Source organism: Tachypleus tridentatus, chromosome 10, assembly GCF_004210375.1.
Source record: "Tachypleus tridentatus isolate NWPU-2018 chromosome 10, ASM421037v1, whole genome shotgun sequence".
NCBI classification, from domain to species: domain Eukaryota; kingdom Metazoa; phylum Arthropoda; class Merostomata; order Xiphosura; family Limulidae; genus Tachypleus; species Tachypleus tridentatus.
This window is the reverse complement of record NC_134834.1, coordinates 34,210,751-34,236,720: the sequence shown is the minus strand read 5'-3', so window position 1 is coordinate 34,236,720 and position 25,970 is coordinate 34,210,751. Positions and strand designations below refer to the sequence as shown.

Sequence of the window (25,970 nt, the reverse complement as noted above, 5' to 3'; positions counted from 1 at the left end):
AAGAACTTTCTGATATCTGTTTACAAGATTCTAGAGGCTATGCACATAAAATCTGAAAATAATAAAAGGAAAAAATATTTACTCTTGACATAAAAATCACTTTGCACTCACATAAGTTTGACTGACTCAACAAATTCACATACAAATCTTTAGCAAATAGACATAATTAAAACCAATTTTTTGTGTACAAAGAGTCTCATAATTACTAAAATTTTGCCAAATGTCATGAATATACACTTACTACATTAAAAAGTAAACATTTTCTTAAACTGCAAATTCATTTCTGATATACTTACCTCCTCCATCTTACAAAAGCTTTCTCAACTTGTAACACCCTTTATTGAATCAAAGTTTTGTTAGCCACTTGCAATGCTACTCTCTCTCCTTACTGTATACTAACATGCAAATGATCATGCAGCAACCTTCCAGAAATCAAAAGAGCTCAGGTGAGTATTCATTACCCATCAAAAACCTCACAGTTATGGGAATTTTTTGTCAAATCTGCAGAAGGAGGAGGGTATTAAGCCCTTCACAAGCAAAAAGTTCTGTGTCTTGTCCAGCTACAACCAAAATCAGCTCCATCAGAAACCAAAAATCTGAAGACAATAGGAAAAGGAGTTGCATTGACTGATTGATTTAGTGTTTTATGGCACAAAACAGCTAGGCTATCTGCGCCAAACGTCCGTTAAAAAGGTAAAAATAAATTAAATGTAGTAAAATACAGAAAAGGAAATGAAGGTAAAACAAAACATCATTGAAAAACAGAAAAAGTATAAAACCAGTGTTGACACCTAGTTTACAATGGTAAGGAGAAAGCAGAGTAAAAGAAGTTATAAAGTACTTACTCTAGCAAAATGGTAATGATCATAACCCACCAGGAAGACTAACAGGCAAGTTCAAGAACCACCGTCAGTCACCTGAAAATGGCCTTTCCAGTCCTGGTTCTGGGTTATGTGTCATAGCAGCCATTATCAAAATCATAATAATGAGTAGCCAAATGTCCAGTAAAAAGGTAAAAGTAAAGTAAATGGAGTAAAATTTGTAAAAGTAAACAAAGGTAAAAACAAAACAGCAATTAAAAACAGAATACTGCATAAAACCAATGTTGACATCCAATCTATAAAGTTTTAAAGAACTTCTGTAGCAGAATGGTAACGATCATAACCCGCCAGGAAGACAAATAGGCAAGTACCAGAACCAAAGTCAGTCACCTGAAGTTGGTCTTTCCAGTCCTGGTTCCGGGTTATGTGTCATTATGGCCAGTACCAAAGGTAAAGTAATAAAAGTTTAAAAAACATGCAACAAAATTGGAATAACAACTCGCCAGGGCGACTAAAGGTAGTTCAAACAGCAGCGTTAGTCACCTGAAATTGGCCTTTCCAGTCCTGATGTTGAGTTATTTAATGTTCTGGCCATTTTTCAATGTGAAATTGAACTAGAGAAAATGAAACTGTGAAAAGGGAACCACAATCAAAAAGGTGTAATGAATAAATATCCAACACTTAAATGAGATTAAAAAGATTAATGGCCATTAAAAAACTAAAAACTTTATCAAGGTGGACAGTCTCCATCACCAATAACACTGTCCAAATGTTACAGATAAACCCTGGGAAAAAACGTTTAAAATATTGCCGCCTTTGAGAATCGTAATGATGGCAAGAAAGTAAAATGTGGCTGATAATAATTTGAGTGTTACACAAACTACACATTGGTGCATCAGTTCCAGATAAAATAAAACGATGAGTTAATAAACTGTGACCAATGCGTAGTCTAGTTAGAACAACTTCCTCCTTCCAAACCTTACGAAGCTAGATGGCCAAAGCCCAATATAGGGTTTTATCTGAAAAGCTTGTTGTCGCTTGCTCACTCAAAGTGGACTGCCAGCTGGCACGGAGCTAAGCCTTGAATACAAGACCATAGTCCATGTACGGAATAGGCACAGTGGTGATAGTGCCGGAGCAGATAGATTTAGCTGCTGTGTCTACAAGCTCGTTCCTGCAAATACCAACACGGCCTGGTATCCAGAAAAACTGGATAGAAGTAGCAGTTAATGAGAAATGGGCCAGTCGGTTTTGAATATCAGCGAGAACAGGGTGTGAGCTAACGTGTAGCGATTCCAGGGCCAGTATGGAACTAAGCGAGTCAGTATAAATAGTGCAGTTGGAGTACTGCTCAGCTTCAATATGATCCAGGGTAAGAGATATGGCATACAGTTTAGCAGTGAACACAGAAGCTGTAGAGGGGATTCTGCGCGCAACCACCGAACCGCTGCAAACCATAGCAGAGCCCACTGAATTACCTGATTTGGAACCATCTGTATAAATGGAAATGGAATGATTGTTTGAAAGATGTTCATTAAATAAAAGACAGTACTTCCAATCTGGAGTATCTGCCTTTTTCAGATGACTGAAAGAAAGGTCACATTTGGGGACTGTAATAAGCCATGGTGGTATGGGCTGACCTGTGGAATCTGCAATGTTATCCAAGGACAGACCCAATTCATCCAATTGCGTCTGGATGCGAAGGCCAAACAGAGCAACGGAAGATCGTCTGTTCTGAAAAAGTACGGCCCACTGAGGAAGGAAAACACATCCCCAGGTGGGATGCTTTGGTAAGGAACAAAGGTTCGAAGAATATAGTAAAGATAATTGCAAACGGTGAAGATGCAGAGAAGGTTCATGAGATTCAACATATAAGCTTTGAACTGGAGAGGTGCAGAAAGCCCCAGTGCAGAGTCAAAGTCCTTGGTGATGAATGGAGTCTAGCATCTTTAAGGCCAAGGGTCTGGCAGAGCCATTGATCCATAGTCAAGTTTTGATCGAATAAGAGCACGATATACCTTTAACATAGAACATCGATCTGCTCCCCAACTGGTAGTAGAGAGGACACGGAGGATGTTCAGTGCTCTTGTGCATTTGACCCGTAGCTGCTTTAAGTGTGGTATAAAGGTCAGCTTACAGTCAAAGATAAGCCTCAAGAACTTTGTCTCAGGGACCACTGGCAGCAAACCTTCACTGATAAGAAGTTCAAGATCAGGGTGAATGCCCCGCTGGTGGCAAAAGTGCATGCAAACGGTTTTAGAGAGAGAGAAATTAAAGCCGTCGCCATAGAACACTTCAGTACATGATTGAGGGCAGTTTGTAGTTGCCGCCAATATATCTCATGTTCAACAACAAGGGCATGATGTCCATTAAAGTCCCTCAGGAGTAGAAAGGGAGACGGCAACTGTTCAACGAGAGCATCAAGGTCTGATTGATCATATGTCTCTCCAGGGGACAGGTAGAGAGAACAAACAGTGATGGCATGACCCAAGGAAACACGGATGGCTACTGCCTCCAAGGGTGTGTTGAGTGACAAAGATAGGGTGGGCACATGCTGATCAACCAATAGTGCCACCCCTCCATGTACTCGTCCATCACACAGCCTGTCATTTCTGTACAGAGAAAACTGCTGAACGGTGACTGTATCAGCAGGTTTGAGAAATATTTCTTGTAAGGAAAGACATACAGGATGGTAGGAAGCAATCAGTGTTTTGATATTGTCCAGATTAGAACGTAAACCTAGACAGTTCCATTGTATCAAGGTGGCCATTTTTAATGAAGGGTAGGTGAAGTGGCTGGAGAACCCTTCTGTTTATGACCACGACTTTTTTCCTTACTGTTCTTAGTCGGAGGAGGTCTATCAACCTCCATGGATCCTGCCCTGGGTCGAGTGGGCGGGTCTTTGTTATTGGAAGGGGATTCCAGTGACTGAGGACGCGAACGAATGATTGTTTTGCCTCTTGGGGTGGGAGAAAAAGAAGTATCAGAAGAAATGCCTGTATTTGAAACTGAAGGATGTGGATCTTGAGGTTTGTTGGAATGTATGGGAGGAACAGAGATGGGTGTGGAAGTCGATTCATCAACCTTTTTAATCATGGAGGTCAAAAGGCTTTTCATTTGTTTTGAAAACGATTCTCTTGGAGGCACAGAGAGATCTGTCTGCACTCCCACTGTAGTTGTGGAACGAAGTGCAGCAGTATATGTCCGAGATGGAGTGGCGGGCAGCAATTTCCGAGCCTCAGGATAACTAATGTTATGAGTTGTTTTCAAACGCTGTACCTCTATTTCCTCCAACCATTTTGGGTAAGAACAAAAGTGGGAAGGGTGAGGACCATTGCAGTTGACGCAATGTGGGTCCATGTCACATTCATATGCATCGTGGTCCTTGCCACCGAATGAGCACATGTCAGGGAGCCACGACATGATGTCTTTGAGTGGCCGAACCTCTGACATTGGAAACATCGGAGAGGGTTTGGAATGTATGGCCGTACCCTGCAAACTAGATAACCTGCCTTGATGGTGGCAGGTGCACGTGATGATGTAAATGTCAAAACGAGGGTATTTGTTGGCAGTGTAACTCCATCTTTGGGAGTGGAGATGCGCCTCACTGCAGAAACTCCTTAAGTGGAAAGACCAACGAGAATCTCTGACTCAGGAACATTCTTCAAATCCTTCTCAACAATAACTCCTTGTGATGAATTCAAGGTAGCATGAGGGGTAACCTCAATAGGTATATCCCCAATTGCCATTGAATTATAGAGGAGTTCACTGTGGTGGGTTGTGGATGTTTCAACTAATATGTCTCCAGGTCGAAGCTTCTTTACTGCCTTTGGACAGCCAGCAAGACCCTCTAGTCCTTTCTGAATAAAAAAGGGGGACAATTGCCCTAATGGTTTTTTTTAAAGAGAATGTAATATAAGAAAATGAGGTACGTGTGTTACAGATGTTGAAGATTGCTACTCAGAGTCTTCAAGACGTGGTCGCTTACCTATTGACTGTTTTATCACTATTTTATTTAAATTTTTTGAAGGAGAATCCATAGGAAAAAAGAAAAATTTCAATACACACTGACCCAACCCACCATGGAGCCCTATGAGGGGATGCACTACAATGTCATGCAAGAACAATGCAGCAACACCAGGGTTTCGTGAGCACTATACCCAAACACCAGCATCAGGCACAATGTCCACAACACCAGTTAAAAACTTCCAACACTGGTACTTGGTTGACTCCAGCCCAAGTGGACCAGCCGATTGAAAGGGGGGCCACCCAAAGGCTGCCAGTCTACAGGAATTCAAGGCCAAAGTGGTGTGTTAGGGTTGGACCCCTCAACCACCAGGATCCTCACCTCCCTTCACGGGTCACCACGCACGCAAACACGTGGGTGGATGTTTAGATCCCAGAAAAGGTAACCAGACAGAACAGAACCTTCCTGAGAGGTCCCTCACCACATTCAGGAATCCACACCAAGGGAAAGGAGTTGCAAGTCCCAAACTTGATGGCCTTGAAAATTTATTAACCTCCTCCTACTGTAGACTGGTTATCAGCCAAACGCATGTGAGGAGTTATGTGGCTGGACCATCTCTAACCAGCACTGATCCCTTGGAAGCAACATCTAGAGGATGGTAGCAAGGAGGAGCAAACTGAATACATATATAAATATGTTTGAATGCTATTTCCAAGAACTAGCAGCACCTGAGTTGTACCTTAGGTCTACAGTAGAAAGGGCATCACATCATTGACACCCACAGAATGACAATGCCCAGCTCTCTTAGTGACTGGTATTTTGCACATATAGTCTGCAGGCCTCCATAACTCACCACCCCAGTAGCTAAGCAATGGTTAGTAGCAAGGACTCTCATGAGAAAAAGGAGCAAAATAAGTGCATTAGAGAACCCAGAAGAACCCAGGTGTAGAGACAGTGCAATGGATGACTGCAATACCCTATTTTGAAAAGCAGATCACATTCATGAAGTATATCATCCATTGCCTGGCAACATCTGGTATTAAAACATCAGGTCTATAGTAGGAAGAGCCTCAAATGCCAAAGATCATCAGAGATGGGCACTAATCTCTGTCTCCTGCACTCATGTTAGTCCATGAATGCACAGTTCAAGACAAACTCATTTATAAAGCAAAGACTGCAAGGTATACCAATAAGCAGTCTTACAGAAAATCACATCTCAATGGTGAGCATACTAAATCCTGGATAAGTGTTATGACATTGTATTTTGAAAGCAAAGAAAACATGTTGACAGAGAGTCAATCAACTAACATCTGACAGCCTCCGAAATTATCATCAGATCTGTGTTACGAAGAGTATTAATGCCATAGCCATGTAGCATGTTCATAGATCATACAATTCAGATTTAATTGTCAGAGAATGAGATCCAAATATGTGATAAAGGCCTGTGAAAAGTAAAAATTAATGGGTTACTTACCACTACAGACAAACAGTTATACCACTGATGATGTGCCCAAAGAGAAAATAAAAATGTGCAGCCATGGACATGGTAAGGTGATGAATCTGATGGGAAGAAAACAAGGGAAAAAGTGACAATCATTACGAGAAAAGGAAGAAAATTCAAGGCAAAATCTACCCAAAAGTGCAACAGGAAAAAGATCACAGGAGAGGTGAGGATTTCACTGAAGAAACAAACAGACTTGGGAATTATGGAAAGGAATAGTACATGCAACATATCCTCCAAGATCTTTACACATCAAATGAGGTGGGTGGGATCAAAACAGTCATAAAGGTAGGAAAAGGAAGAAAGGGAATAGATTGGGAAAAAATGGGGTAGTCGATTGGAAGTAGAGAACTAGACGTACTAAAAAGATTTTCAGAACCCATGGATTAACCCCCAATTACCTCCATAACTAGGAAAACTAAAGGATTTGAGGCTCATCAACCCAGACCTTAGAAGGGTGATCAGAGTAAATTAGAGTAAGAGAGATATGGCAAAAGTATCCATATTTTGGGGTCTGATCTCTAGTAACAAAAATGCAACACAAAACATGGGAAGTTTAAATGATAATAATCAAATGCATGATTGTCCACAGTATGCGAGGGTCGAGGCATGATGACCCCTGACTACAAATACCCCCCCAAAAGAAACAAAAAAACTTCTCACATGAACCCCAATATCTGGGTAAGGAAGTAACACTAAATAATGACCCAAAAATCTATCCCTGAGAAGGGCAAGGTTTGACACATGAAATGGGCAATAAGTTAATAACTCAACATAAAATTTTAATGCATCTTAGATTGAGATATATTATAGTGAAACCATTTAATACTGAGCTATGTTGTAAACAGTCAAATGCTTTTTCATAATCCATAAATTCTACCCATAAAAACTGTATTCATTTGATTTTTCTAATATTTGGTTAGTTGTCCAAAATTACAAATTTGGTTAAAATAAATAAAAAAATCAAACTAAAGGTAATTCAAATTAAAGTTTTAAGTGAAATGTTTAAAATTTATTCTTTCTTAACAAGATAATCATGAAAATAGAGATAACACTACATTTGTTAACTGTTAATGAAAGTTTAAAATAATAAGATAAAAAATATCAAATTCCGAATGAAAAAAGAACTGAACAAAGCAGTGTTGAGGAAGGAATGGGCCTTTATTCAAATATAGTACTCATGGAGATCACTACTGATAAAGAACTGCAGTCTGATGATGATCTCATTAAAGTTTGTGCAATACATGTAAAGATGGAAGCTTCACATGTGGCTCGTGGCATGCACAAAAATCTTTAAGCCATCTCTTTCTTCAATGCTGAAGAGAAAGACAAGTGAACAATACCAAAATACTCTTTCCCACATAAAAATTACATTTTATCATATCTAAATGTTAAAGTTACTCTCCATCATATTAGATCACAGAAATAAAACTGCAAAATTTACCAGAAAGTTGAGATCACTCCCACTAATGCAAAAATTCTTTTTTACAAGAAATAAATGGTGATATCACTTCCATTCAGATATAAAACCACTTGTACAGCTGGGTAATTAACTTGATCAATCTGTATAATTGATTATTCATGAGCAATGATTACATTGACTAATGTCACAAAAATAATCAACTAATTGAAATTAATGTTTCCACTAATTACTATTTTTAATTATTCCAACTATCCAAGTCTCATATATGAAGAATTGATTTGTTCAATATGGTGAATTAATGAGTCTAAAAATTAATCAATTATCAAATTTCATCAATAACCTACTTCTATTTACCAGAATGTTAATTTGAAAATATTCCCATCCATATGAAGTTAAATCTTACAAGATCTTATACTACAAAGTACATAACTAAGAACTCACCAGAAAACAATAAAGCTGCTGCTATACCCAGCTGTGTGAGAAGTTGTTCTTGCCACTTTAGTTTAAGTTGTACATCTTGCATGTTTTGAGAGCATTCATGAATAGAATGAAGTGCCTTTTCGAAAGAGAGGCCAACTTCTGAGAACTGGCTTTTTCTTGAAACCAACAAGTCAGACCATTTCATCAAAACTAAAGAACCATGCTCCAACAAACACCAAACAATTGCAGATTGAGCTGGATACAAAATATGGATAATTGTTTATATTTATACATTATACTTGTGAAGTTGAAACTAGCTAAACTTTAAAACAAGGAAATCAAAACAGCAGTTAATCTATAAACTTTTATCACATAGTAAACAATACAAAATATTATCAAATAATTTAAGGATTATAAATTAAATATACATAACTGGAGGTATACCACTTATTCTATCAGTTGCACAAAAAATAGTAGCACTACTGAGTAAATATCAGCATTCATGAATTCAACTACCACAGGTAATAAAATCTGAAAAGCATATAACCCTTCACATCAAGGCATGACCCTTTTACACTTGTTATAACAATTTAAAGTGTTATGCTTAAAATTTAATTAAACAACTTAATTATCAATGTATACCAATATACTTGGTATAAAAACAGTTTTTACTTCTTAATTTCAAAAAGTTTTAAAATTTTCTGTTTTCACTTTTCATATTGTGTCATTTCTGAGCTTTGATTTCTCCGTTTCAAACGTTTTCTTACTTCAAACATAAATAACAATCTCTCATTGTTTTCCTCCCCACTTTTTTCTTTATTAGTGTATTAAAGATTCAGAATAAGTGGCTCAAAAAATAGCACTTCAGAAATATCTTTTGTCTTCTACGTGTCACTCCCCTCAAAGTATTTACGGTATTAACTGAAAACCCCCTTTAAGCAATGACTTGTGAAAAAAAATGACATAAGTGAAATGCTACTTTTACAGGCGTATGATTTTGAATCCAATAAATAAATTAGAAGGAATGTGGACATTTTTTTAACCCAAACATGTATTTCCAATAAATACCTCCTTGCATTCAGTTGCTATTCTTTATGCATTTGCCTTTGAGATTTCGCACATGTCACTAACCTTGAGTTATCTCCCACCTAATACATTATAATGACAATAATCTTCCACCAATAGAAAGATGACAAGAGAAACCCACTTGAAATAAAACTGTATTCATAAAACAGCTGGTATGGGTTTTAGCATTTTAGTTAAAATAAAGTACAAAACAGTGTTTCAACCTTCTTAGGTCTTTGTTAACCTGCAGATGATGTAAGAAGATCAAAACATTGTTCTGTACTTTATTTTAATTAAAGTTCTAATACCCATACCAGCCATCTTAAGAATCCACAAAGGTGACACATCCTTCACGTACAGTAGATCCCCATAAGAACTTCCAAAATTAACTTCATTTTTAGATGATGCAAAAATAGTATGCACCAGTAGTGTACATGGGAAAGGTGTGCAATGAGTTAAGTATCTATCAAAAACACATTTTGAAATCAGGTAAATGTTAAATTCTCAAATGATCCATTTTGCCCTTTTCACACAACAGCTAGAGCCCTAAATTGATGTTGTGAAGGGGCTGGTGCAATTGCAAAAACTTAGAGGAGCTCCCTTTAAAAAAGGCAACTGAAGGAAAAAGCCCATAGTGTGTAACACGGTATAGCTGCAGGTTATTAGAGAAGTAACACTCACAGGAGATTGCATCCATCTCTTTGCCCAAACAGAAGTATGAAAGGAAGAAAACAAAATAAAAATAAACCAATCTATTGCAGGAATGGGTAGAAAAAAGAAATGGCCAATTGAGCATTTGCACACAACAGATCATTTGGGCATGAGGTATAGCTAAGGCAATAATCAGATCATACGCTCCATCATATAATTTACACACCTTTCATACAAGAACATGAACTTAAGTCTCTTACCATCATATGAGGAGAACATTTTGTCCTATCAGACTGATAATCATTTGGAAATACTGACATATTATATAATAGATATGACATCACTAATGAGACCTACTTTCCACTGCACTGTGCTGCCCCATAGAACTTTCTCTAGAGGAATCTCTGGTACCTCATTCAATTACCAGAGATGACCAGAGAAAGGAATTTATATCAAGGAGACAGCAGTGAAGTGCCTGTGCCTGATCAGGGGCAACATCATATGAGAACAAAGAATTTCAAGAGATTTTACACTACTTACTCAAAGTCCATTACAGGAGCAAGTCCATAAAGGAGCAAGATACTTCAGAAATACAACTAAGTCAAGAAATGGAAAATACTCTAAGACAGAACAAAAATTAAGCCTGAGATAAAAAACTACTTGGAAAATGTAGCCAGCCAACCCAAAATGAACTACCTCTTGGAGAAGAAGTGGTATAGTTGAAAAGGAGACCTTCTCAGAAAAGGCAAGCAGTAGCCAGTTGCCCATGCAATAATATACTGAAGTGTGGACATGGTAAGCAAATGTTCCCATGAATCAATTAACGATATAAGAAGCTGATCTGATATCAAAGGGGAGGGCTCAAAATTGGTATGCCCAGTATCAATGAATAAAACAAGGGAAAATTATTTGGAAACAAGACAATTGGAACATGAAGAAAGATGTCCGAGATGTTGACCTTGATCATCAATAGTCCAGTGCAAAAATACCAACAGAATACCACCTCCACCTTTAGCCAATGAATCACCAAATAGTTGTTGAGAAAACAAGGATACTAATCAGTCTTTACAAGGACAATAAAAAAAATGAAAATAAAATTCTGAAGATGGGCAAATGACCTTCTTGATAGCTCTCATATCCAAAGAATTCATTACCATAACCTTGAAATGTAAATAATACTGAAAATCATAAGGAAGAAGAAAAAGTATAGGAAATGAGAACAGAGGAGGAAAAGATAAGTGAAAAGAAATGCCATTAGTAAAAACCTGAATTAACACTGTTCAGCTGCAAAATTGGTTCAAAAGTCTGTAAACAGAAACACTAGCCAAGTAGGTACAAAGAAAGGGAAGTACCAACAGGGTGTATGATGGTCAACCCAACTGGGAAAGATGGCAAGAAACAGTAGAAGGACATGAAAAAAAAAAAAGAGAGGTGGGAGGGCTAATGGAGTTGAGAAATGGGAGTGAATTCATGAGAGATGAGAAACCAAAGAAGAAAGGGAGAACTGGTGTCAGAAAGCCTTGGTTTGAGTCTCCAAGGCATTATGAATACTCTTGAAGAATTTAAAGCAAAGAAAAGGATTCAGACAGAGGTTATAAATGTAAGGATGAGGAATACTAATAATAGATAAAAGATCATCATGTCCCAAAAGGTCCCACCAACAGAGGTACTAAGTAAGTAGGGATAATGCAGAAAAAAATCCCTAGCCAAAGTGCTGAAAAACACCAAAAGTAGATTTTTAGAAAAATTATTGGGATCACAGTGTAGGGTTTCATATAAAAAAAATGAAGAGAGAATAGGTAAAGGAGCAAGTAAGAAAAAGACAAAGAGAGTATTACTGGAGGTAGGGGTCATCTTCCCATGCAGGTGGAAGAATCTCTAGGAATTTGTAATACAAGAACAGAAAATGGCTGTATGTCATGGTGAAGGAATTCTGAGTATTGAGGAGATAAGGTATTTGACAATGGGAATGGAGCTGATTGAAAAATATGTCAGTATGGATACCGAAATCTAGAGGAGGAAAAAAACAACCTTCAGCATGAGAGTCACACAGTAAAGGACAATAAAAATGAAAGAGCATAAGAAAAAATTAATGTAAATTACAAACCTAAAAAAACAAATCCACAAAAGAGATTTAGAGAAGGAATGCTTTCCTCAGCAGGTAAGAAGTACATAGTACAAACCAAGGTCAAAAAGAGCTGATTAAAGTTGTCCTCCTCATGGCTCAAAAAGAGAAGATTTTATTTCATATACAGTAACAAGGAGATGAAGCGAGAAAGGCAGCAGATTGTTAACATGCATCCATTGCTGGGAAAGTTTATAAATACAGTTCCCCCATTTCCAAATACAAACAGTAATGAAGTTAGGTTAGGCAAACTAAAAGGCCTTTACTTATCATTGCAGAGTGTTGTAGTTATCAGCAGATTAGACCTATTCTGAAACAACCCGTTTGGCCAATGAATATCACAGCATTTATGTTTATTTTAGTTTTGTTCATTGCAATAACCTACCCAAGTTACTTATAAGTACAGTTATTTAGTCTACTATTTTAATAATGTCACATATTAAAGTTCAATATATTTTAAATAAAGTTTAATAACAAACCCTTTGTTTTCTAGTGTAAAAACTCTATGACTAATACAATAAATTACACATCTGACTCAAATATATCCCATAACTTATCTATGTTGGACCTAACTCCTAGATCTGAAAGTTATCATTTTCCTAAATGAAAATATATTTCCAATAGGTACTTCTCTTTACTCATAAGATTAACTTTATTCATTTTGTGCTGCCCTCTATCTGCAAATTTGTTTTTGAATGCATGACACAAGTCTTCAACTCTCTCTCTCTGTTGGAATCCAAAGTTCCAATGCTTCTCGTATGTAAATCCCTATGCATAATTTCTCTACCAACAGAACAGCACTATCACATGGTGCATGTGTCTCCCTCTATTTGTCACCACTGAACTATCACTTCAAAGTTTGTCAAATGACGTGAGCATTGAAATAAAGTTGGGATGAAGGATGGGCAGAGTGTGAAAAGTGAATTATCTATTTATGACACTTTGCTATCCCTTTTCTCAAAAGATTAGTTTGCATCTCACACTGAACTGAAGGAGGGATAGGTGAGAGAAAATAACAGGTATATCTCTGCCCATAATTGAGAGGAACAAATCAGAAGATTTGAGGAGGGGCACCATGCCACATTTGAGACAGGTATTTCTTTGCTATGAAAAGTGACAGTGTCAAAAGAACTAGAAATAGTGGAACAAGAAAAAAGCACATCTGCATGGGAGAGAATGGTGCAACATACAAACATAAAGGAAGTAGAATCACTCAATCTCAAGAAGGGTAAGAGATGATGTGCCCAAAAGAGTAGTGTAGCTAAAGTGTAATGGACCACATTTGGCAAGTCAACTATGTCCAAACCTCACTTGCTGGGTACCAACATCCTTTCAAGGACCTATACCATCTTCACCTCATGTCCTAGCATCCAGAGGAACCCTAACAGAATGCTCCAGGAATTCACAGGGTGGTCTAGCAGGAATGAGTCATCAAGAACCTAAAAGAAGTGCACTGTATGCATTCAATCCCAGAAATTGTGAACAATCCCAAAATTATGCAGTTCATTATCAAGCTCATAATAAGGAAAACCCAGGACAAAAGATGAAACATGCCACCAACATTTCCTGCAACAAAAGAACAATTGAGAAGGAAAGACAGAGAGCCCAATTATGTGTGAGGACTTGTGTGACTGGTTCACATGGTCTCCAAAACCTCATTCACTTGGTACCAGCATCCACTTGAGGGGTGAAATGCATTCAGACATCTCAACTACCGGGAAAATTACCCATCTGGAGGATTTTGCAATTCCTTCTACACTGGCAGAACATCTTTGCTTTACTCTGGTGATTGGTTATAGCCATAATTGTGGAAACTATTGAGTAGGTTGCCTCCATATTCAGCCACTTGTAACCCACAAGTTTTAGGAACTCTCGTACTCCACTAAAAGAAATGAGGGAAAAAAGTACAAGGAAGAGACAGGATGGACTGTAACATCCAGAGCAGTGCAATGGATGATCATAAAACCCTACTTTGAAAAGCAAACAAGACAGGGATGGGAAGAAAATCCCCTTCTCCTTTACATGGTCCAGAACAGGCATATTATGATGCAAATATCATTAAGAATTTACACTGAAGTAATCTTGTGAAACACCCCATTTCAAGACATTCTTGTATCAAATCCACACTGCAAGCTGTAATAGCCATCTAAGCATAATGCATTCAGAATATAAGTACCACTCATCACAGAGTGGGATCCAAACTGAAGTTGAAGCTGGTGGCCTTGAAAGTAAAGAAAGCATTAGTACAGACTTACTTTATGTTACAGCTGTACCTAAGTCTGAAAAAATAGCCACAGGCAGCAGGTGTTTCCCCGAGGAAGCAGAAATGGCAATGTGATATAGGTAGTGACAGATAAACGTATATGGAGTTGTCTACACATTAAATGGAGAATCTTCTCTAGAGACCAATGAAGAGGAGAGGCAAGGGAAGTGACAGATTTGGCAAGAGGAAACTTGAAACAAAATTGTGTTGGATAAGAGATATGGTAGAATAAGTCAAGTGGACCAAATGGCGACCCAGTTGATCAAGATAACCAAGTTTGCAAATAGAGAACACCAAAAAACAAAAAAAGTTGATCTTGTGAATGAAAAGAGAGTAGTATATCAGAAATATTTGTCATGGACTAATTGACACGGGTAACCAACATACTAGGAACTCAATGAAACCACTGCAACACATTAATCAGGTTTGAAAACAGGCATATGTGTAGCTTATCCTTCAACCAGAACTCAAGAAGAATTACCACAATCCAAAACTAGACATGAGGTCTTCCCAAGTAACTTTTAATAGAATACAAAAACATTTATGGAAATTTTACAAATAGAGAATAAAGCTACATTCATACACTATATTATCAGTGATGTGCTTTATGATGCCAGCATATAATCACTTTTCTATTGGTTGTTACTACATCAAGTTTAACTATAATTGCAGCTGAAATTTTACCTTTGATTTAAAAGTAATTTGTACTCTACTTATAATACTTGCACATGTACACATTATAATAATGCGCATGTACAAAAAATAAAATAAATTTAGGAAGGTAATATCAGGCTATTAGTAAGATTTATTTACTAGGACTAAGGAGAATCACAACAATAGCTCCTTGTATATATTATTTTTATTCTGTTGGTTCGATAAATGGTATTACTGGTATAGGCAAAGCACTTCATACACAAAACCTTTTCACAAATACTCACCATTCAGTTCTGTCAACTTTAGCACATGGACTCCACTAATACTGGTTTTGCATGTTGTCACTTCAACACAGTCAGTGGTTTTCAATTCTGATATCCAAACTTGTTTATCAGCAGCATGTAATATAATGTTTCCTTTAACCTGAAGAGCTTTGGAACTAACTGGTGATGGAATGTGAATGAAGGAAAAGGATTCTGATCCAGATCCATAAACATGCACCAACACTACCTTGCCATGTTTTCCTACCATGAGCAAACAGTCTCCAGGCTTTGGTGCTAACCCAAAAATTAAAAGAAATAATGAACTGAATAAGCATAACACTTACAGTACACACTGTGCAATAGTGATTCTTATTTAACTACAATATTATTCAGTTTATAAGCTACATACAATCACCAACACTTTTTTTTGGTTTAATACACACTCATATACACATACTTTGCGATTACTTAAGCATATCATTAGTATCCCAAACATTTATTCGATTTCATCCTTAAAGCCAGATATTTCTATGTGAGACTTGTTGCACAATACCTTATATCATGATACAATTGTTTGTTTACCACTACCATGAAAACTGTAGTGACATTAACAAGTTTTTAACTTGAAAGTAAAAGGATTTGACATAGACAACTCTTTAACACAAGATAGTTTTGTTCTTTAAGTACAGGTTTTCTCCTTTACTCAGTCACATCTTTCTATCATGGTCTACAGCTGTAAATAATTGATTGTAACAAATATCATTAAGACCCAGAAAATACTAATAACTGCTGATCTTAATATTGAAAACAAATCATACAGACATTTATGGAATTTTATATAGACAAGTTGCAGCAGTTTTGAAAATTCTACTGATTCAGAAAAATATCAGTTACTATAACGTTTTATAAGTTCCAATACACATTATCAGAAATCTTCTGATACTTCTTACAAACCACTAATAATAATATATTTAACCCCAAAAGTAATCCAGCAGAATAAATTCAGCTATATGTTGCATTTACCAAATAGAACTTAACCACACAAATTTTTATCAGAAAAATAAATTCCATTAAGCTAATTTACTTATTCCTTAGTTTGAGGAAATATGGCTCAGATATTTAAGATTATTACAAGAATTAATGGTAGTGGTACAAGAATGTTTTTTTGCTTTTGTAAATAATGGTAAAGTGGCAGAACAAGGGGCAAAAATATGAATTTCTTCAGAGAACAAGTCATCTCCAGACATAACAAGTTTTACTTTTTTTAAAATAGAGGTTGGCCTTTAAAATGCTTACTTTCAGATTTGGTGGTTAAATTTAAGGGAGTATAGGTGAAAGCTCTCTAAATATTTAAACAATCAAGGCTGTATTTGAGTTGTTTTTCTTTTTTAGCAGATAGAACAGCCTCTGTTGACCAAAAGGTTTTTCATTGTCCTTAACTGTTATGAGTTATGCTTTCACAAATATATTTTCAATGATACATGTTTCATACAGTGCATTTATGTGAACTTTTATTCCATTGACAAAGTATGAACATACCAAATTATAGACTGAGTTTTTCTAGTGTACAGTGCAAAAAAATAATACACCTTTAAATATTTATAATAGAAATAATCCTACAAAATATTAAAAATGATTCAGAACTGTTTGTTGGTTGATCTTATCTCTAATATTCCACAAGAAGTGATGCTTCATGTGTCTTCCTTCAAATGTCAACATTTTCTCACACAGTTTACCTTCTGCACCATTAAGTGTTATTACCTCACATACACTGCTGTGTAATTTCCTGCAAATGCTCCAAGCCTTGAACAAAACATTCATCCTTACACATCAGCATGTATTGCACCAGTCTATGATATTAATCATTATTCGACTATATCCTCTACTGATAGGAGGACAACACATGCTCCAAGCAAAGTAACTCCTGTGAACACGAGCACATGAACACTGACAAAGCAAACTAAATGCACTTGAACTGAGGTAAAAGGGTCGGAGGTATTGCATAGAGGTGGATACCTAACAGAAATGCATATTAAGTGAAGAAAATGTGAACCTCAGAATCTTTAATCACTTCTTCACACCACCAGGAACTGAAAACACACATTAAAGCAATGAAGAAACAGGTGCAGAGAAATTACAAGTTCCTTTTAATAAACCATGTCAGAAAGGGAATGCCCATAGAATGCATCATCCACTAGAAGAGGTAGCCTGATACAGAGATGCAAACTATTTCAAATAACTGAGCGTAATGAATGTAGACAGAGCCCTTTATCAATTGCAGCTACTAGGCCTGACCAATGTCTCTGAGCTGTTTATTATTATTATTATAACTATTATTATTTATCACTGCTATAGATTGCTCATTTATGACTATGTTTTGTGTATTTAATAAATAAATTTTAAAAAATTCTTTTGAAATTATCTTTTATTTAGTTCAAAGTAACAAACATACTGGTAAAACAACATTGAACATGCACAAACAGCAATCAGAAAAATCCTTTGTATAAGGACTAGTTTATATCATATTTATGACACTTATTGTAATAGTTTTGCAGCTGTTGCAGCCTTTGCTTTCATGAGAATGTCTCTGGATGGTTGGGAGTTATAACAACATTGTCCATTTGACTGCATACACATCTTGTGTGTTATAATACTGCTCAAAACTGAGGTGCTCAAGTCTGGTCTGAACTTGCTTTTGTTTTTAGTCACTAAACTATATATCCTTTCACTGTCAGCATTAGAATGGAAGATTGTAAGAATTCCAAGCATAACCCTACACAGAATGTCATACTTCTGGTTGCCATTTCCATCCTTAACTGCAGACAGCTGAGCCCAAAACTTGTCAACATTCAACTGAAGGACAGTTTCTGAGAAAGTATCAATTTGATAGTTCAATTATTGCCCTTCCAACTTGTCAATAGTGTCATTCTCATGTGTATTGACAAGGACAGGATACCTGTCTGTGAAGAAGCATAGAGAAGAGAAATCTTTGCTGACTTTCAGTTTTGAATCAACAACCTCTGCCTGAATCAGAAGTTCATCATTTAGAGGGAAATGTTTCATCATGTAATTTGTAGCTGCAATATAGTATTTCTTGACACTGGTGTAGAAGCTGATCAGGTCCAGGTCCTTGGCAGCATTTCCAACAGAAACTGCCTAATCAGATTTGTGTAAGGATTCATTGTTGTAGTCAAGATATTCTGGCTTGATGTATCTGACAAGTATATTTTTAACTTGTGTAATCAGAGTTTTATGCATAAGGTGTATGCAAGGTTCTTCTCTTTGCAATATCAAATTGACTTGCTCAAATAGAGAAATTGCAGAATGAAGAAAAAGACAAAATAACAAGTTCATTTTGTTGTCCAAGAAAACTTAACTTATCTCACTTGCTCTGCGCATAACTTTTCTTGGTTACTTCCTTGCTAGCTTTCATTTTCTTTTCTTTTTTCAGTGATTGTCTCTTCTTTAGTTCAAGATCAGACTGCCTAAACATATATTGAGTTATATCAAATGTTTCTTTGTCTGCTTTTGGAGACTGTTGTCTTGTGTACCTGTGCGGCTGAGAGGGTGGTCTTGACTATGTCCCTGTTTTGGCCGAGAAGGTGGTCTTGACTATGTCCCTGTTTTGGCCGAGAAGGTGGTCTTGACTATGTCCCTGTTTTGGCCGAGAAGGTGGTCTTGACTATGTCCCTGTTTTGGCCGAGAAGGTGGTCTTGACTATGTCCCTGTTTTGGCCGAGAAGGTGGTCTTGACTATGTCCCTGTTTTGGCCGAGAAGGTGGTCTTGACTATGTCCCTGTTTTGGCTGAGAAGGTGGTCTTGACTATGTCCCTGTTTTGGCCGAGAGGGTCGTCTTGACTATGTCCCTGTTTTGGCCGAGAGGGTCGTCTTGACTATGTCCCTGTTTTGGCCGAGAGGGTCGTCTTGACTATGTCCCTGTTTTGGCTGAGAGGGTCGTCTTGACTATGTCCCTGTTTTGGCTGAGAGGGTCGTCTTGACTATGTCCCTGTTTTGGCTGAGAGGGTCGTCTTGACTATGTCCCTGTTTTGGCTGAGAGGGTCGTCTTGACTATGTCCCTGTTTTGGCTGAGAGGGTCGTCTTGACTATGTCCCTGTGTGGCTGAGAGGGTGTCTTGACTATGTCCCTGTGTGGCTGAGAGGGTGTCTTGACTATGTCCCTGTGTGTCCCTGTTAAAGTCTTGCTGCCTGATTGAGCTGCATATTTAGATCCTTTTGAATCTAGTTTTTCCTTTTCACAGTGAAAATACTTCTTCAATGGCTCCCACATGTCCAATATTCTGTTGAGGTACACCCCAAGTGATAGCCATCTTGTATTAACAAGTTGTAGAATTTTTCTTGTTTCTTTGTCATACAATTCTTGAAACTCTTTGAAATGTTGTTTTCTGCTAACACTTTTGTCCAGAAAATAGTAGATATCTATCAATATACCAGAAACTGGGCAGGGCAGTTCTCTGGAAGCTTCTGGGGAGCAATTTTCATGAGGTGACAGGCACAGCCCATGAAGTAAATGTTTGGCTGTCATCTTCAGATGTGTCCCATCACACCTTTACCTATACCAGACATAACTGAGGCATTGTCTGAAGAAAAACTAAGACAGTTTTCCCATGGAATTTTCCTCTTTGTCAGATCGTGGTCCAAAGCTTGAAAATATTCTCTCCCGTTGAAGCTTCTTTCCATTCCACCACTGTCAAAAGAGAACAAACAACTTTTCCAAGCAAAGGGCCAAGATATTGTACAACCACTGGGTACAGTTTTGAGTCATCCATGTCTATGGATCCATCTGTGGCTAAACTGTAAACACTGTCAGTAAGTATGCTTGAAATCATTTTGTCATCTTCACAACCCAACATTTGTACAATGGCTGTAGTTTTGGTTCTAGCACAACCATATTTTTTTGCTACATCAGAGTCTGGGAACATTTTTCTGATCAGATGTCCTGCATGATTAGCTACAGTTAGGGGTAAATTATGAGCAATGATGAATTGCGTGAACATCACTTCTCCATTTATGGTTTCATATTCTCAATCCTTACTCATAAATGTCGTTATCTGCATCGTTTTCATCTTCACCTCAGCCTTTTGTTGGTGATATGCCGATTTTGTATGTCTGGAACAATCGTTTGTCCCGCCATGTGCCACAGAAAAATCGATGTGACAAACTGTACAAAACGATTGCATTGGTGTTTCTATGTCGCTTAGAAAACAAGAAATACCCATCTATGCGAGCACTGATTGGCTGACAAGCACTGATGACGTAACTTTGGATTCCCCCACGTACCCAGTATGGAGAAGCACTGCACTCAAACTATTAGTAGACGTCAGAGATAAAAATATTTTTTATTATTTCAAGCACAAACATGATTATTGCAAGTAGCCATTTGGACTATGTCTTTTATTTATTATCAAAATTTATTTGGGTCACACTAAAAATTTTCTTTTCACCCCTTTCAAGCCCTGGAGGAACAATTAATCACTTTATTGTATAGGCGTATGAAACTTAAGTCAACTTACCTCCAAAGAAAAATTGCACATGTTTTTAAATGTTGAATTAGCATTTAATGTTGCCAGATTTTTCTGTAACAAATATTCATTTAAGTTGACTTTATAGACAGAAACTTGTCCAGCTTCCTCACTGAACACAATACATAATGAACAGCATTCTAAATCATGAGTTGGATGCAATGGCACAAATTGCAGCCCTACAGCTGAGGGTCCAAGACTCCATTCAACATTAAAATGAGCAACATTTATGCACACTGGCATTGACAGTTTTAATAACTGATATAATTTACTTTTCAATGTTTTATTTGCACTTCTGGCAATATTTCATAATTATATATTCAAGCAATGTTCTGAACATCCACAATAAAGAGAAATGGTTTTACAGTCCTGAAATAAAACCCAAAAAAGTTTTGTCTTAACATTTCAAATGTATATACATCTAATCCCTAAGACATGTGAGGTGTGTAAACTATTGATTAGAGAAAAAAAAATGTACTGCTCTGATTAACATTTAAAAGCTGATAAATCACAGAGGTCATATTTATAAATATTATATTACCAACATTTGCTATAACTGTACTAAGCACTAATAGTAACTTGTACACTGCTTTACAGTCATCTATTTGAATGGTGTACAAATATTGTACATTATAACTACACTAACAATTACATAAGACTGAAAAAAAATTAACACTATAGTATTAACAAGACTTAGTGAGTATAATGCTGATGAAGTTTGGCATTAAAAACAAGACACATTTGATTAGATGGTCTTAAGAAATATAAGATTCTCCAATGTATATTGTAGTACACACCCAATAAAAATACATATTTTACATTTGGTAATGCAGTTTAATAATATTATAATATATTCTATACTTTGTGTTTGAAAAAATCATACAATTCTTCAAAACTACTTACTATTTCAATAAATCAATTCAGAAATTGACACACATACAGAACATGACACACTAAGGTTGTGTTCAGTTATTTTTGTGACATTTCAATTTCATTTAAAAACAAAACTGAATTTTTTAAACATGAAAAATATTTTATTTATAATAAAAAATTATATATAGCATTTTTACACCTGCATGTAAATTTTTAACTTTAAAACCAAATAAACCAGTAAACAAGGACCTCCTTCCTAATTTTCACTTTCAAACCAAAATGCTGAAAGTGAAACCTGAAAGTATGGGAGCCTTAAGTAAAATATAAAAATTTTAAAAAGAATTAAATAACACATCCCAAAGTAAATAAAGAAATATATTAAATTATTTAACTTGCTAACAATTGTACAAACTTCCTTCTTCATACCACAAAAAAATAAACAATGGCCAACACTATTTCAAGAGAAGGAACAGTGTATTGTAGCTATCAATAGAGCTAATAGGTTTTTGGGTAGCATCTATAGAAATACTGAATAAGACACAAGGAATATTATTGTTTCACTGTACAGATCACTTGTAAAGTACAATGTACTGTTTTGGGTTCCCTTCTTCACTGAGGACATTAAATTGTTGAAGATGGTTTACAGAACAGCCACTAGAATGATACCAGGATAGTGGGACTGTCCTATGAGGAAAGACTAAAATATGTAAACTGTTTTTTCAAGAGGGAAGAAGGGTCAAAGGGGATTTAACTGAGGTGCTTAAGATTATTAATGGTATAGATAATATAGATCCGTCAAACTTTTTTGTGTTTAGCAATAAAATCAATGAGGGATCATAAAACAAAATTTGGTAGCATGGTAGGTCATTTACAATTTGAACAGTATTTCTTTTCAAACAGGATGGTTAGCTTTTGCATTGGGATGCCTTCAAGGGTTGTGGAGGAAGAAAATTCAACTAAGTTCAAGAACAGATTGAATGAATACATGAGATGTAAAGTATGATTATAGTTGGACATCCTTCATAAGCTAATAAAGCTAATAAGCTCTTTATTTTTAATTCCTTTAAAAAATGTATGAATATTATTAAACTTTTAGCACCAGTCTACACAAACTGTAACAAACAAATGCTATCTGCACTCTCTCCACCACCTTTTTTATTTTTCCAAAAATTTTGTTACTGTAAAGACTGCACAGTCATATTAATAATTTACTACGTATACTAAAATGGGGCTACAAACTATTTATAAAAAACAAACAAACAGCTACAAACATAGCTCAACTCACTTTACTTTTAAGCTTTAACATTGTACCAATACCACAATACGCCAAGTGCTAGCTGATTCCAATACTCCCAATAATAACACTAAGAAAACGCGGGAGAAAGCAAAAGCTTGTAATAATACGTCAACTACATCCTATTTGCTGGTAGCATTATATTATTGTAAGTGGAAGAAGAGAATGAGCAAATCAACTAGACATATTTTACGAGCTCTACACTTACTTTAAACTATATAATTAACGGGATGCATATATTATAAATGAATCATACAGTTAATTTATATTCACTTAAAGCTTTAAAGCATGCAACTCCTTCTGAAATAGGGCGTTCAATCGCAGTAATACTACTTAAAATCAGGGACCTTTATCACATTAATAAAAACTTGTAAAGATACATTTTACAAATTGTAAGTGTTGAAATAATCAATTATTTTTTATTATTTAAAATTAGTAACATATTCACTCTAAGAGCACCAAATAATAATGCGAAAATCTTCATTTTAATATTATCACTCAAAATTAAAGTACTGAAAGTTGTTTTTGAATAATAGTTGTAAAAACAATTTAATGTATTATTACAACCAACACTTAGTTTAAGTGTTACCAGTATTGCTAATTATAGTTAAGAAATTTGCCTGTTAACTCATGATGAGGTTCAGTTGCAGTTCCCAACCATCTGGTTGCCCACACTGACTTAAATTATTAAATTAAACACAAAGTTTAATCTCCTTGAAAAAAACAGTTTGCTTATTTCTTTTAACGCAAAGCCAAATTTTTAGTTATTTATACTTTTATCAATCGAAATGAATTGCAACTCCATAACCCTACCTTTAACTCACTGAATAACTTGAAAAACAAACAAATATAAGTGAGATAGTTTGACAAGATCTTAGAATTCTTCTAAGAGAAAAGAGAATTTTTTTCAATCCAGAAAGAGACCTACGACTCCTCATATCACATCGATGTATTCATTCAGATTTTGCATACCTTAATTAGCTAGAGAATGCTAATCAATATGAATACATACTTGTCAAGTTGCTAGACACAAAACCTCTACAGATTTCTATTTGATTGACTGTTAAAATAAATGTAAAAGAAACATTATCTTCATACAATAAATTGATTACACACGTTTGTGAATTTAAGCTTCATAAAAGCCATATTGGTTTTAATAATGGATTTTCATAATTCAGCTTCTTGCTTCAAAATGATATTCATTTTTTCATCACGTTAGGATGTTTCACAAATGGGGAAGAACACAAAACTCTTACTTAGATAAAATTATTATTTCGTCTACTACAATGAATATTCTTATTATAATGTTTTTCAATAAAAAAGCAAATAAACTGAAGAAAATAGAAAAATTGATGTCAAACGAATATAAATCCACTTTCGTCTTGATTTTATTTGTGAAATCTTCATCATTCAGTCTTAAAACTATAAGTTGTCTTTTTGAACTGTTCATCCAAAGTCACTTCACTAGTCTGAGGCCCAATAAAATCCATTCTTTAAGTTTTGCTTCTCAAAGAGCTGGGAATTGCCAAGAGATATTTGAAACGTTGCCATCTTTCTCTAAGGCCTTTACAAACTGCTTCCTCAAGCGAAGTTTTATTGTGAAGTGGAAATAATAAAACTTTCTTTATGTCCACCAAACTTTCATGTTCAATATTTTTATATCCTAGTATTAGGCTGACTGTACATGGCCAATGCTTCTTTATCCACTGTCGGTTTCGTGCTATCCTGTCCCATTCACATAAAAACGTAGAAATTTTGTACAAGCGGGTTGTTCACCCAACAACATAGAAAGGACTTTAAAATCTCCACAAACAACCCAAACATGTTCTTTATATTTTATATTTTTAAAAAGAAGTTCGAGATTTTCGTACCTCTCCTTCAAACTAACCGAATGAGCAAAGGGTAGAGATCCATATATGTTATCATTGTGAAAGAGAACACCTTTTAAATTTCTTTTGGAGAATAAATATACTATTGCCACTCACTACGTTCATAGATTGCAGTTCATAGCATTGGTGTTAATAATATATATAATATATAATTAATTTCGAAGTTGCAACAAGTTGTAATATTTGTCTGTACGAGCATAATGTATACACCAAAATCGTAATGTTTCGCATTTCTGCTAATAGGGTTGCACTTGGTGAGAAACTACATCCATCTCAAGCAAAGAATATCGTTCACCAATAGAGGTGGTAGAACAAAAGGTGCTGTCAGAAAAATCATTTGTTGAATGCTATTGTGTCATGGGCAAAATGCAGATTGCTAAACTGTCTATTATCTCACAGGTTGATAGCTCAGCATGAGGGTGTAATGTGGCTAGGGCTATAAGTAAGACCATTCTGTGTTGGGGATATACCTATGCAAGATATAATTAAAAAAACAAATGCATGAAGTACTATTCCACTCAAGACCTATCCAATTAGAACTAACTCCTGGAAGTGTCTTGGTTCATAACATAATAAGATGACCTGTATTACATTACCACACAATATCCTAGTCTTACCTCACAAACAAGAGGCACGTCCACTCTGTCTCACACCAATATTGCACTGCCCAGTGAGGAAGGGCTCTCAAATACTTCACTGGAAAAAACTGGTGATGGAATTTGCATATGGAAGAACACTGTCACCAGATTAAGAGAAAATGCAATGGTTTACAGTGACTAACAACAGAAAACATGCACCTGATGTTTGTAAAACAATATATCTATATGCACTACTGAAGCAGTTTTGGGAAAAACCTGTTTTCAACTCTGTGAATATAAGAGGAAGAAAATGGACTTAAAAATCTTCTGTTCTTCCCTGTTCAGTGTGGATCGTGGATAAGTATTCAATATGAGGCAAACACTGTCAACTTGGTGGGTTCCACTGTTTTCATATATATTATATATTCAATGAGGTGATTGTGAGATCTCAATAATAAAATAAACAACTAACTATCAGAACCATTGCAAAGAGTGAAATATACTGACTTGAACGAGATGAAAACCAATGTAAATGAAATCTTTTTGTTATAAGTAATGAAACACTAATGTATTAGAGTTATCTTTATCCCCCACCTGCCAAACTGCATGCAAGGGGACATCAACAGCTGAAGGCAAGAGAATCTG

The 25,970-nt window shown here is 36.0% G+C and overlaps 1 protein-coding gene across 7 annotated transcripts in view; it reads right to left on the bottom strand.

Moving 5' to 3' along the window:
* Positions 1 to 266: 266 nt before the first annotated feature.
* Positions 267 to 25,970, bottom strand: part of LOC143229030 (Fanconi anemia core complex-associated protein 100-like) — a 35,377-nt gene continuing 9,673 nt past the window's right edge. For 5 of the 7 annotated variants that reach the window (XM_076460674.1, XM_076460678.1, XM_076460676.1 and 2 more), the window contains exons 6-8: positions 15,175 to 15,447; positions 8,154 to 8,387; positions 267 to 596 (exon numbers count right to left, since the gene is read on the bottom strand). In XM_076460674.1, the coding sequence (XP_076316789.1) occupies positions 496 to 596; positions 8,154 to 8,387; positions 15,175 to 15,447 (608 nt within the window). In that variant the 3' untranslated portion in view covers positions 267 to 495. Of the gene's footprint in view, positions 597 to 7,436; positions 7,606 to 8,153; positions 8,388 to 15,174; positions 15,448 to 25,970 lie in introns of those variants that run through there. The other 2 variants (XM_076460680.1, XM_076460679.1) reach the window with 2 other exon arrangements.